This window comes from Pteropus medius, unplaced genomic scaffold (assembly GCF_902729225.1).
Source record: "Pteropus medius unplaced genomic scaffold, Ma_sr-lr_union100, whole genome shotgun sequence".
Lineage (NCBI taxonomy): Eukaryota > Metazoa > Chordata > Mammalia > Chiroptera > Pteropodidae > Pteropus > Pteropus medius.
In genome coordinates this window covers 27278471-27292033 of record NW_024350319.1, presented here as the reverse complement: position 1 = coordinate 27292033, position 13563 = coordinate 27278471, and the positions used below count along the sequence as shown (strand labels likewise).

At 30.9% G+C, this 13563-nt stretch overlaps 1 protein-coding gene across 7 annotated transcripts in view; it reads left to right on the top strand.

The window, feature by feature from the left end:
* PPP1R12A (protein phosphatase 1 regulatory subunit 12A) overlaps window positions 1–13563 on the top strand; it is a 131073-nt gene that overhangs the window by 102355 nt on the left and 15155 nt on the right. For 4 of the 7 annotated variants that reach the window (XM_039838911.1, XM_039838909.1, XM_039838912.1 and 1 more), the window contains 6 exons: window positions 3444–3534; window positions 4535–4735; window positions 4981–5149; window positions 6764–6885; window positions 9366–9431; window positions 10504–10548. In XM_039838911.1, the coding sequence (XP_039694845.1) occupies window positions 3444–3534; window positions 4535–4735; window positions 4981–5149; window positions 6764–6885; window positions 9366–9431; window positions 10504–10548 (694 nt within the window). The remainder of the gene's footprint in view (window positions 1–3443; window positions 3535–4534; window positions 4736–4980; window positions 5150–6763; window positions 6886–9365; window positions 9432–10503; window positions 10549–13563) is intronic. The other 3 variants (XM_039838913.1, XM_039838914.1, XM_039838910.1) reach the window with 1 other exon arrangement.

The following is a 13563-nucleotide window of genomic DNA, read 5'->3' as shown; positions in this document are numbered from 1 at the left end:
GCATCCATCATTCTCAAATGTGTGAAAACAAATTTGAGGGTTTTGCTTTTATGGAGCAGAGGAGGTTTGGGTTGAAGGGGAGAAAGAGTCAGCAGTCCTTGTTTTTTCCCTCCTTGTTCTGCGTTAATCCTAAATTTAGAGTTCTCTCTGGATCAGAATTTCTTCTGTAAAATGAAGTTTTTGATTTATATAATTTCTTACTTTCAGAATCCTGTTTATCTCTAGGATTCCACACTTTTTAAAATTTTCCAGTGACAGTCTAATGAAGGTCACCCCAGAATCATGTGTTGTTTCAGAACAAATTATGATTCTTAATCTTAGCTTTTTTAAAAAATTTTTTATGTTATTGGAGAGAGTTGAATTTCAACTTTTTAGAATTAATCTTAAAAGACATTAAAGATGGAAAATTAATTTTTGGAGATATAAGGACTGCAGATTCTAGTAACATAAGAAACAAAATATATTTATTGAGATTGTTCCTGGTCTCTATTAGAGAAATTTTGTTTGTCTTACTTTGTTCATTGATGTTTGCAGTAATATTAATGTTTGTGCTTTGTTCTATGTCAAATATTTGTTTGCAATTTTGACTACATTGTTGGCCTCTTTTGTTTGTCTTTTAATTAAATTTCATTAATTTTTTGAAATGTGTGTGGTTGAAAATTTGCCGCCAAAATGTTTTAAGAATATACTGTGGCTGACAAAAGTCAATACATTTATGACATTTTAGGTACCCTTACATATGTGTACTTTTGGATATTATGTAAAGTTGCCATGCACGCTATTAAATTCCACCATATTTTAGAATTTTCCTGTTTTTGTTGATCAGGATTGGATGAGGAATCCTGTTTTTGTTAAGATTTCCAGTGGATTAATTGAGGGTTAGGGAAAAGGAAGGAGAAGCTAGCTTTAAATAGATGGAGCATGATAACAAATTTTTTCATTGTTTTAATGAAAAAATTAAAACGAAGTATTTCTAATTCTCCACAGTCTTTAAACTGCAAGGCAATACTTTACCAATAACTAACTACTCTCTTCCACCATTCTCTCTTGGCTCAGCTAGCTCCCATTTATCTTCCTTCTGAAAGGAAAAAAGCTGAATGAGAAACAAGGATTGGTATTCAGGTTTTTAAAGATGTAATATGATTGACTAGCCACATATAAACATTATAAGTTTATATGAATATTTCAACCAATAAATGTCAGTAGAATAAATATATATATGGAATAATTGCATTTATTGGGAGGAAAAAAACCTTAATTTAAGAATATCCTTTGGGTTGCTCAGAAAATAGCAAGCAATCTAAAACTACTAAAAGACTAGTAGAGAGTAAACTTATATATTCTATGTAGTTATAAGAGATCTAATATGACAATATGATATAATAATGATTAAGGCAGCAATGGAATTTGGTATATTCTAGTGTCTTTTTCATGATCAGCTCTTTGGAATTAAAAATACATAAAATATATAAATTAATTTTCTTCTTTACATCCTATTCTTCGAGGTCTGCTCTCTATAGGTACTCCAAGGATGGAGAGAGGAACTGAATATCAGATAGGGACTATCAAATATAGGAAATAAATGTGTTAGAAATTGATAGGCTAGGTTTGTATGCTAGTGTGGGACAAATGTTTTAAGGAAACTTTTAATGAACAGATTTTATAACTTTTAACTATTAATTTTTATCCCCCTAACCTGCATATATTAAAGCAGATATGATAAATAGATTTATTAACTTTCATGGCAGCTTGAAGTTGTATTGAAAAAGAATCTAAGCTCCTTGGAAGAGAATGTGATGGTCAATTAGTGCTATCTGCCATAGAGGTAAAAGGGAAGAATAGCAATGCAGGTTTCCCTGTTCTAAATTAAATATGAAATTTTTAATTAAATACATAGTAGAAGTTAGATTTCAATAGTCCGTTGTCATGCTTACTTTTAGAGCAGCTCATGAAATGCTGAAGTGATGTGCAGCCGTATGGGCTCTTACAAACTTTTTGTTTAACCAGATTTGCTCTCACATTTAGGTTTTATCCCCTTTTATTATTTTCTTCTCATCTGATAGAAGTCCAAAAAACATAAATTGCATAGGGTCAGTAGATGCATAAATAAGTGTTAAATGAATGGATAAAAAAAACTAGCCATGGTCTCATATTTTCCCAGCTGATGCCTGATGGAGCATTTTTCCACATTTAGTAGGTTTATCACCAAAGGAAAGAATTAATACTTAATTGATTTTGGAAAATGCTGGGTTTAACACAGTTAAACCAGTTTCTTCCCTCAGTACTTCTCAGACCCTTTAATATGTTTATTTTCATGGAGAAGGTAAGAATGTATAGCATTTTCCAAATTAAAAAACCACCTTCGATAACAAGCTCTTCATATTCCAGAGCTAATGTTTCTTAAACTAATAACAAATTTATTGGTTCTTCTTCTCCTTTTATATTACTCGCTGCAGAAAAATCATTCGCATTGTTATAAAAATAGAAAGAATCTGTTATATCTAAATAAAAACTTAAAGCTCTAGAGAGTTGATATATGGAATGAAAATTATAAAACAGAGCCCTGCAATATAAAAAAAAAAAACTTTCCAAGTAATAGTGATCATAGGAGGGAAGTTTTCTTCTTGCATTGTAGGGCTAAGTCTTATCTTTGCCTGTTCAACCCTTTAATTAATTATTTAACTCTTAACATAGATTGCATACTTTTGAAATTATGCATGTCCTAAGACAGGATGGAAAATAGGCTTAGATTTATAAGATGAAATTTAGTGAAGATAAATGCCAAGTCCCTTCTTCATATCAGGAAATGAATTGCCCAAGAGTAATGCTGATTTTAAAGCAGTTCATGTATAAAACCACTTGAATTTTCAGAGAACTCAAAGTGTGAACAAGAGTATAATATCTGCCAAAAACATCAGTAAATGCACAATGACAAGAATACGGGAAATCCTGCTTAACTGGTCATCCTTACCATTGTACCATAAAAAGACATAGACAGTCTAGAGTTTAGCCAAATAACTTTGTATATGATCTAGGATGGTGTTTCAGGGAATCAAAAATGGAGCTAAGAGGAACGGCATTACATGATTTTAAAAAGAAAAAAGTAGTTAGGGCCTTTTGAGCCAGGCTTCTCTTGCTCAGGCCTGTTTCCACGACTGGAAGTGTACTTTCCCTTTTAATAAAGTGTTTCTTTTCTGCTATTAAAAAAAAAAAAAAAAATTAAGGAAGAACTTGAAAACTGTGATATGTTAGTATGATTAGTTTTATTTAATCTAACAAATTATCAGGGTTCATTCCTGAATTTCAGAGTGAGTGTACCCATTTTCTGAAAACTTTCTCAAAACCCATTAAAATGCTAAATGTCTATTTTACTCACACACATTCATACGTAATTACATTCACAAATATTGTATCTCCGGCTAACGTTTTATTTATTACTGTAGATCATACCTCACTCCTGTTAGAGATGAAGAGTCTGAATCCCAAAGAAAAGCAAGATCTAGACAAGCAAGACAGTCTAGAAGATCAACACAGGTATATTTAATGTGTATAATATATGAAACTTCAAAATAAATTACCTTTCCCTGTTCACTTTTCAGTGAAAATATTGTTGTTAGTACATAATGCGAGTAAATCTTTAAAGAAAAAAGGTTGCTTTTAGTACTCCTCCCACAGCCTTTTTTATATGGTACACTGTTAACATTTCACCTCATATGCCTTGTACTTCTTTGAGTATTAATTTTTTATTCCTAATGTGTCTGGCACTGTATTTGATAAGTATTAAAACAAATTAGTCATATATGATATCTAATAATTATTAAAGAATTCTATGCCTTTTTAGAGTTGGGTAGAATAGTTCTATTAGGTGTATCAAACAGCTACTATGCAAGTATGAGAAAAATGTCACTCAGACTAGTTGTCTCCTTACCTGTTCCTTGCCATTCTAATTATATCCTATGTATCCTTTTGTGCCTTTGCTTTCTTCCAGTTGAGGACTACCAAAGTCCAGATTCACCTGTTTGATCCTTACCATTACTCATAAATCAAGCTGAACCATTTGTTAGGGTCTTAATATATTTTTTCTGTCTTTGTACCTTTACTTCCTGAAATTCAACCTGTTCTTCAAGGCTTAACCTGCAAAGTTATTTCTTTACTGAAATCTCTCTGTGCATATACATACATAAAAACATAAATACATATAAATTTAATATATAAACAATGTAATTTTGGCTCTTTTGCTGAACTTTTTGGAAATATCTATATTCATATGGTACTTCTGTCATTTTGTATGCTGTTTTGTTAATTACTCGAATATAGAGATAATTTCTTACACATATTTTTTATCTTTCCCACTACCTATTATTGTTTGCTTCTTCATAGAATGTGACTAAGTAGAAATTGTTTCAATTTGCAAACCAATTCCAAACATGCATATTTGACTTTTAATACATTCATACTTATCTACTTATAAAATATCCTTTTGAAATGAGCTTTAATGCCTCTCGTAATTACATTTATCTTTTTTTGTGTGCAGGGGGTAACATTGACTGATCTCCAGGAAGCTGAGAAAACAATAGGAAGAAGTCGTTCTACCCGAACCAGAGAACAAGAAAATGAAGAAAAAGAAAAAGAGGAAAAAGAAAAGCAAGATAAAGAGAAGCAAGAAGAAAAGAAAGAGTCAGAAACATCTAGAGAAGATGAATATAAACAGAAATACTCCAGAACATATGATGAGGTAATAATATACCAATGACGGTTAGGTCAAATGGTAGGAATAGTTCTTGTAATTTTCAAAATACAAGAGAGATTTGTATAATAGCAAACCATATACAAAATACCCAAAAGAACTTTAACTAGAAATCTCAATTATTTTGACATGATTAGAACAGTACTTTTCAATTGAAATGAATTTAAGTGTTCTCTGTGTTTTTTAAATTGTGGTTAATATTTCAGGTGGGTTTTAATTCTAACATTTTACAGACTTATCAGCGTTACAGATCAGTATCAACTTCAAGTTCAACCACTCCATCCTCTTCACTTTCTACCATGAGCAGTTCACTCTATGCTTCAAGTCAAATAAACAGGCCAAATAGTCTTGTAGGTATAACTTCTGCTTACTCAAGAGGATTAACAAAAGAAAATGAAAGAGGTAAGAAAATCAAATTTCAAAAACACATTGTTTCCTTCAAATAATCCTTTAAATTGGTTTTTCCTAACATATTTCAACAGAAAAGAAACAACATTCTAAACTGGGAGTCATTCTACCTAAATGACATGATCATTAAGAATGAGAAAAGTAGAAAATAAAAATAGAAAATTGTATGATCTGGTATTGATGTGCATATATATCTGTATAACCTAAGGTGTCACAAAAATATTTGTCTTTGATGATACGCTTAATATTAGCTTAATAACCTAAGGCATCACAAAAATCTTTATGTCTACCAATATTAGAAAAGTTAACTATACAAGAAAATTATTCCTAATTATAGGCATTTTATGTTTTAAAATCAAAATCTCATAGTATTAGTCATGATGATAGCACTAATCATGTAGGATAAACTTCAGAAAATTAAATTTTTCCCAATTTCCACCTGACTTTTCTTTTGTTGCTCATTGAGATATTTCAGTTCTTTAATCCACTGAGAAAGGCCCACATAATGTTTATAAAAATTTTGAGCCAACATTTAAAATTAGAGATATTTGCATAAAAGTTCAGATTTCCATCTTCTGTTGAATAGATGGAAGATTCGGCATCACTGGATCTGAATTCTCACATGTCATCAGTTGGCTGGAGCCAAGTACTAAGAGCTCACCACCCCCTTGGAGTAGAGCCCTCCTTGCCCATTTTATACATTTATATTACCTGGCTTGCCACTATAGGCATTACAGTTTGAGATTTTTGCTCTAATTCCAAAAATAACTTAAAAAACCCCTCTTAATACTATAATTTGGAGCTATCTTTTGCAGTGCTTCTTTGCTGATGTCACAGGGAGCCTTTTAAAAATTATTTTAACATTACTTTGTTTTATATATGTTACTCTTTAAACCATAGTCAAAGGCCTTAATATTCTTCTAGTATATAAGTCTGAAGTCATTTTAACTGTCTCAGGAAGAAACAAATTTTATGACTAATATTTTTATAACATCCAATTTTTTTACTTGAAGAAATGATTTAAATTTTAAATTTAAATATTTAAAGATAAATATTTTTTTTCTAGAAAAAAATGGATTTGCTCTTAGATCCTAGCTAATGGAAATGAAATGAATGCTGTATTTATTCTGCAGAATGAGGACTGGGAATAATAGTAGAAGCAGAAACTGATAAATTTATATGATACCTACTAGTGTTCCATAATTAAGAACCATTTGTTTTCTTGAAGTGATAATTTTGAGTATAGTAACTGTTTCTCTATCAGATGGTAATAAGTGGAACCTATTCTCTTCTTAGGATTCAATTATTTTCTATTCAGTAAATATTATTAAGTGTGTCTTTTGAGCAAAACTTTTGTTTTAGACACTAGGAAAATGAAGTAATTAAAATTAGTTCTAGTCTTGATCCTCAAGAACATACCCGATGAGAGCTACAGACACGTGTTTAAACCAAGTGTTATTAGGGGCACTAAGAGGGGCAAAACTTAATAATGATTAGAGAATTTTAGAAGGTTTCAAAAGAAGGTTAACTTAGAATTGTTTTTACATTGCCTTGCAAAATACCGTCAAGATATATTGCTACTATGTGGTGCATTTGAATCCTTAACAGAAGGAGAAAAGAGAGAAGAGGAAAAAGAAGGAGAAGATAAATCACAACCTAAATCAATCAGAGAACGACGGCGACCAAGAGAGAAAAGAAGATCTACAGGAGTTTCATTCTGGACACAAGATGTGAGAACCTATTAAAATATAACTTCTTGATAGTATGCTTAATGTTTTCAAAAGTACATACTAATAATTTCTTATACGCCTCAGGTTATATATTTTTTAGATCATCACTGTGTTTTGAGTCAAATTATTAATTAAAAAGAGTTCTTTATAAAGGATAGTTAACAACTAACTACTTCAATTTTTGGTATTAAAAGCAGGAGCTTTGTCCTAATTTTGGAATAAAAATAATGGCTGCAGCTCAGTATACATATATTGATTATTGTATAATAACTAAACTCCCTTACCTTAGAAATTCTTGAAAGGATACTTAATCCCATTTTCATGAATATTATTTTAAAATATACATAATAATTATTTCCATCTCAAGTGATACTGGTTAGAAGCAGTGCTTTACTTACAAAATTATAACAATTACTCCTATAGAATTTAATTTTTTACCTGATCCCTGATCGTGTGCCTGGCATTGCTATTCATACACAGGAGAACATTGTTAACGTGAAATTTATACTGTTTCAATACAGCATATAACTACAGAAGGACAAACATAATTTGTTTCATTTAATCTCTTGATTTTTTTCCATTTTTTTCTTTTAATCTTTAATATAGAAAACTTCAACCATACAAAAGTAACAGAAAAGTAGACCCCACTTCAGGCATTCATTATTTAAGCTAAATCTCTACCACTACTCCAATTTCCATATTACTTTGAAGAAAATCTTATATCATTTTTTCTGTAAAATTTTCAGTATATATTTTTAAGAGATAAGGACTTATTTTTTAATTATTAAAATTTGATTTAAAAAAATAGTATGTGTTATCAGATAATAAATGGTCAGAATATCATGATTACATTTATTATTAAATAACAACACTAAATTCTTAATATTGAATATTCAGTCAGTTTTACTATCCACTTAATTCGTACATGCTGTAAATGATTTGTTGTTGTAGTTTTATACTTTGTTGGTTTGATTAGGACCCAAATAAGGACCATACATTATGATTAATTATTTCTTTAAAGTCTCTTTTAAAATCAGTAAGTTTCTCCCTCTGTTCCACTTTTTGTTTCTTAAAATTATTTTCTAATGAACTGGATAAGTTCTCATATCCCGGAAGTATAGTTTAACGCATTCATGTAGTTTTTCTATTTCCTATCACTTGACAGTTGCAGATACAAAATCGATCAGATTCTGGTTCAGTATTCTTTTGGCAAGGTATTTTTGTTTCTCCATCAGGAAGTACATGATGTATGGTTAATTTTTTTGATTGCCTAGTAACATTTTAATAACTAAAATAAAACCAGTCTTAGTACTCAAACAGTAACTCAGTATTTAAAATTATCTTCTTAATAACTCATATATTAGGAGTTTCATAGGCAAAGCTGTATCTATTACAGTATAGTATTTCTTTTTCCCCAGTTTTATTCAGACCAAGTCTCCCTTTAAAACTCTACTGTCTGGAGTTGTACACTTAACCAGCATTATAAGGATTATTCTTGAAATCCATATTAGCAAAACTCATCTTTTTAATTTGAGCCTGCATTGAATTGCATTCTAATGAGCCATCAAAGCACAGATGTCCTTTCCCCTTCATAGCTGCATGTTTGAACCTATATCATACAAAATACAAAAGAACCAAGGGCTCTGTGAAAGAAAAAGCGATGCATATTAGGCAGCTTTTTCCTGTTATATTATTAGATTCTCTTTTATTTGCTGTTACTATTTTTCAGGACCGCTGAGCTTCCTGCTTTTTTTTATCTTCAGTTCCTGTATTCTCCCATTAAACTGCAGTGTGTACACTCAGTTCATGATGTGGTATTAATATATTTATTATTTGAATACAGATTTCCCTTTTTTTTTCCTTTCAAACCGTTAGGGCTTATTTAATTGTTCAAGGCCCTGTAACAGGATATTCCCATAGTCTAGAATCTAGGCTTTTAGTGTGCTGAGACTTTGGTTTTCTATTTGGTGTGCTGTAAACTCCCAAGAAATTTTAGATGGACAGACTACCTAAACGTAATAGGGCTATTGCATAAATCTTGCTAAGTGTATAGAATCTAGCTTTTCTTACTTAAAATATTGAATTTCCTATTTTTGCTGCCTCATTATAATTGAGCAGGTAAATAGTACTTACATTGATAAAGTACCGGCAATATCATTACAATATAAAATGGCATGTCTTCTTTCTCATGCTAGGTCTCCAGCTTCCTTACCCTAACCTATTTCCTAGTTCAGTTGTTAGGTAGATGGTCTTTCTTCACCATATGTGCTAACCTAGTTCGATGTACCATGCAAATAAAATAGGCTTCCTTCAGTTAGGGTAGGAAAATTTCCACTTAAAAATCAGTTTTTCTTTTTGATCGATTTGGTGTAAATTTTTCTCAAGGGTCATTTTAAATTAGAAAAGCCCTTAAATATTAAAATATCAACTGTTTGACATTTATCTTAACTTTTCTAAAATAAATTGACAATCTATTTTAGAGCGATGAAAATGAACAAGAACAACAATCAGATACAGAAGAGGGATCCAATAAGAAGGAAACTCAGGTAAAAAGCTATATTTTTTGTATTTAGACGTATTCATATTTCTTAAGGATTACTTTTTACCTATGTATATATTTATTCATGCAAGACAGTTACTACACACTGTACCTGAGTGCTGGGGATAGACTTAACAGTGGTTCTCTGGAATCAGAGATGGAGGGATCAGAAAGGGGCACAAACAAGATTGTAGAGGTCGTAGAGGTGTTCCAAATCTTGATTGTAGTGGTAGATTTGTAGATATACACAACTGTCAAAACTCATCAAACTGTACTGTAAATGGATGTAGTTTATTGTATGTAAATGGATGTAGTTTATTGTATGTAAATTAATCTTCAAAGTTGAAAAACAGAAAAAAAGAGTAATACCCTTTACCAAAGAAACTATCTAAAAGATATCCAGAAGTAGTAGATGTTAGTTTTGTTAAATGAAAGAGTTTTGTGCTGGAGAAGACAATAGGCCTTTTTAATTTTCTTTATATTTGTTTAGAAATTTAGTGTCTCTGAAACACTTTTACATTCATTAACACATCTAATCTTTTCAACAATCTTCTGAAAAGAGCTCTTTTCGCCCTCCTCAATACTGATGAAGAAACTAAGGCAAGTTTCAAAACTTAAAGTTGCAGTATTTGCAAATGGTGAAAAGTCCCACTAGCTTCCCCCTAATTCAGTATTGAGTGAGTTCTAATCTTATAGACTCAGTACTTTATAGCCTGAAATGGCATTCTGCTCATTTCTTCATTTTGAACTGGAGTTCCTAAATAGAGTTAATATATCCTTTAGTCATCAAGGATCTGTAATAATGCTAAGTGACCAGACATTGGTTACCTGTGCCAGGTGACTGTGGATATTACTTTTAGGGCCAGGTTTGCCTGTTTTGACCCAAATGGTACTTTTATTTTATCTTTAGGTGGCCAGACAGATTGAGAAATTAATTACTTCAACAAGTAAATTATTTGCAGGGCTAAAGCTTTGTCACTTTTAAACCCTTTGCCTAGCAATCATCAAAACTTTTCAAATGTACCTATGTCTCTGGTTTATAATATTCTATAAACCTGTCCATCATCTTTCTTTCCCAGTGGTACCCTATGAAGTCTCATCTTTCAAAGAAAAATAATGGACAGGTAAACAAGAGGGAGGGAATTAGTAAACCATCCCCAACTGATGCTTCTCACTGCCTTATCACACACAGATGCCACATCCCAGGAGGCTGGGGTGGGGGTGGAGCTGTGACTTTGAAACATATTGATATACATTGTGTTTAAATTTTACCGTTAAAATTATACATGAGATACATTAAGGTTGAGTAGAACATTGTTTTCTAAGAAGAAAATTTTCTTAATACCAGCCAATTTAAATAGTTTTTGTTCATTTTAAATAGAGAGTTGTTTAGATCTTGCTTTGTGCTAGTATTCTTTCAGTTATAAGTAACAGAAAACAACTCAAACTGGATTAAACAAAGAATTTATTGTACTCCAGTTATATTACACAACCCTCTATGTCAGCTTTATCCTCAGGCTGGTTTACCTCATACGGCTGAGATTATTATAATTGGCTTAGGTCAGACAAGGCCCACCACCGAGGTGTTGCAGCCATTGTGCTACTAATGCGGCTACATACCATCTCACCTAAACCTAATGACTGCTGCACCAGGAAGTTAAGACACTAACCCACAGTGTCTGTCTTCTACAGTTGACTAGTAAAGTGCTTCTACCCAACAACTGTGCTGCTCTCTCTTGAAAATGTGTAGCAGTAGCCCTTACTTTTATGTGAAAAAGTATGAGCATTAAAATTCTTCTGTGCATTTTCTGAAATAGTGTTATTATTACCTCAAAATTGTGTTTGATAACAAAACTGCTGTTGAGTTTATAGAATCTAAGTTGACCACATTGAAAAGTGATTTTCTGGCATGTGCTTTTTTGCTTCAAAGAAAAGTAAATTGTCAGATACCTAAAAGTTCTTGAAAATTCTGAACAGCATGTGAAACTCAAGCAGTCTACCTTCAGGATATAAGTTAAAAGAAAATTGATAAATTTTATCACAGAAAATTTGAATTATTGTTTATTCAAAAATGGTGCTTCCGTCATGTGGGTTATTATGATTTGCTTTCATTAAGCCACTGGGTGGTAAAACCATCTAAAAGACATTAGTAATTAATCAAGAATTTAAGTATGACACCAAAGCAAGAAACTATAAAGAAAAGATTAACAGATTTGATTATTTAAATATATTAAGCTAGAATGTGATAGAAGATACCCTTATTAAAATTGAGACACATTTTTGCTCAGTAAAAGTAAATAATCTTAGCTTTCTTTTATAACATTTAAAAGACTAGTATTTGTACTATTTAAGACAGTAAAAAATAAATGAGGTAATACATAAAATTTGTTCATTTACAAAAGAAGAAATATAAAGGTCCAATAAGCTTGAAAATGCATTTAATCTCAATAATAACCAAAGACATAACAATACAAAAGTGAAATTGGCAAAGATTAATAATGTCCAGATTTGGAATAGTTAGTATTAATGTAGGCATTTTCCTATAAGATTTTGAAACTATAATAATTTCATACTTTTGGAGATTAGCAATACAAATCAGAAGCTTTGCTAAAACATTCAGGCCTTTTAGCTTAGCAATTCCACTTCTAGAAATTTATTCCCAAGTAAATGACTGAGGTATATAAAGATAAATCTATAAGAGATTCATAGCAGCATGGTTCTTAAAGCAAAATATTGAAAACACCCTAATGTCTATTGGTAGGGAATCGATTAAATAAAATATATTTGCATGGATAGATAGTATATGTATTTACATAGCTATGTGTACAAAAAGTGGTAACAGTGGTTATCTAGGGAATTGGAGGGATGGGGAATTATAGAGGAATTTTTTATATTATAAGCTTATGATACTGTAATCAGAAAAATTAAAAGAATACTTTTACCTTGAAAAAAGACATTTTGAAACACAATGAGCAAGGACATTATGCTAAGTAAAATAAGCCGTTCACGAAAATCACATACTGTTTGATTCCACTTATCTGAGATATCTAAAGTATTCAGACTCATAGAAACAGTAGAGTTGTGGTTACCAGGGGTTGGGAGGAGGAGGCTATATGGAGATATTCAGTGGGTGTAGACTTTCGGTTTTGCAAGATGAAAAGTTGTAGAGATCTGTTGCACAACAATGTGAATGGAGTTAACACTGCTGAACTCTACTCTCAAAAGTGGTTTAGATGTTAAATTTTGTTACATATTTTTTACCATAATTTAAAAATATTTTTTAAATAACACCATAATTTTTAAAGACAAAGAAATAGAATTCGAGTGATTTCTGTGACTGCTTAGAGTTTTTATTTATCTTAAATTTTAAATCACTGAACTAAAGTTCAAACTATGAGAAGAGATTGTGATGTTTTTGTTTGATATGTACACATTTTAGTTCAGGCATAGATATTTTCCTGAATTTGAATATCTTTTGTTTCTGCTCCCTTTTTGAGATATAATTAACATATTTCATTATATTAATTTCAGGTGTACAAAATAACGATTCGATATTTGTATATATTAGGAAAGTTTTTTACAGTTTTTTTCTTGTGATGAGAACTTTCAAGGTCTACTAATTTAGTAGTTTATGAATTTGAATATCTTGAAAATTAAAATTTAACTAAAAATTGTTAATTTTTATAAAACTATAGAATAAGTCAATAATAAAGCTAGATTAAAAAATAGGAAACATGCAAAATTGGTTTTGCAAAGGAAATTTAAAGAGACTTTAGTAAGACATTTTTAGTCTGAATTAGACTTCAAACAGTCCCTAAGGAACCAAATAATTTTACAATGCAATCGAAGATAAATAAAATGGGAAATACAAATAGCTAAATTCAGAAATTTAACACACCATTTCTGAAGAGTTACTTTACTGAAAATTACTGATTCAGTGAGTGTTTCAACAGAAAGAGAAACAACTAAAGATGACCACCAAAAAAAACTACTTTGACCCCCAGTGAGACTATTTTTATCCTATTAATTATTTTACCACTTGGATAAGAAAAGTTATTGGAACTTTAATACAGCATACCACTAGTGTAGGAAAATTAATCATAATTTTCTCTCCCCTAATTTCTAAACTTTAGAGTATG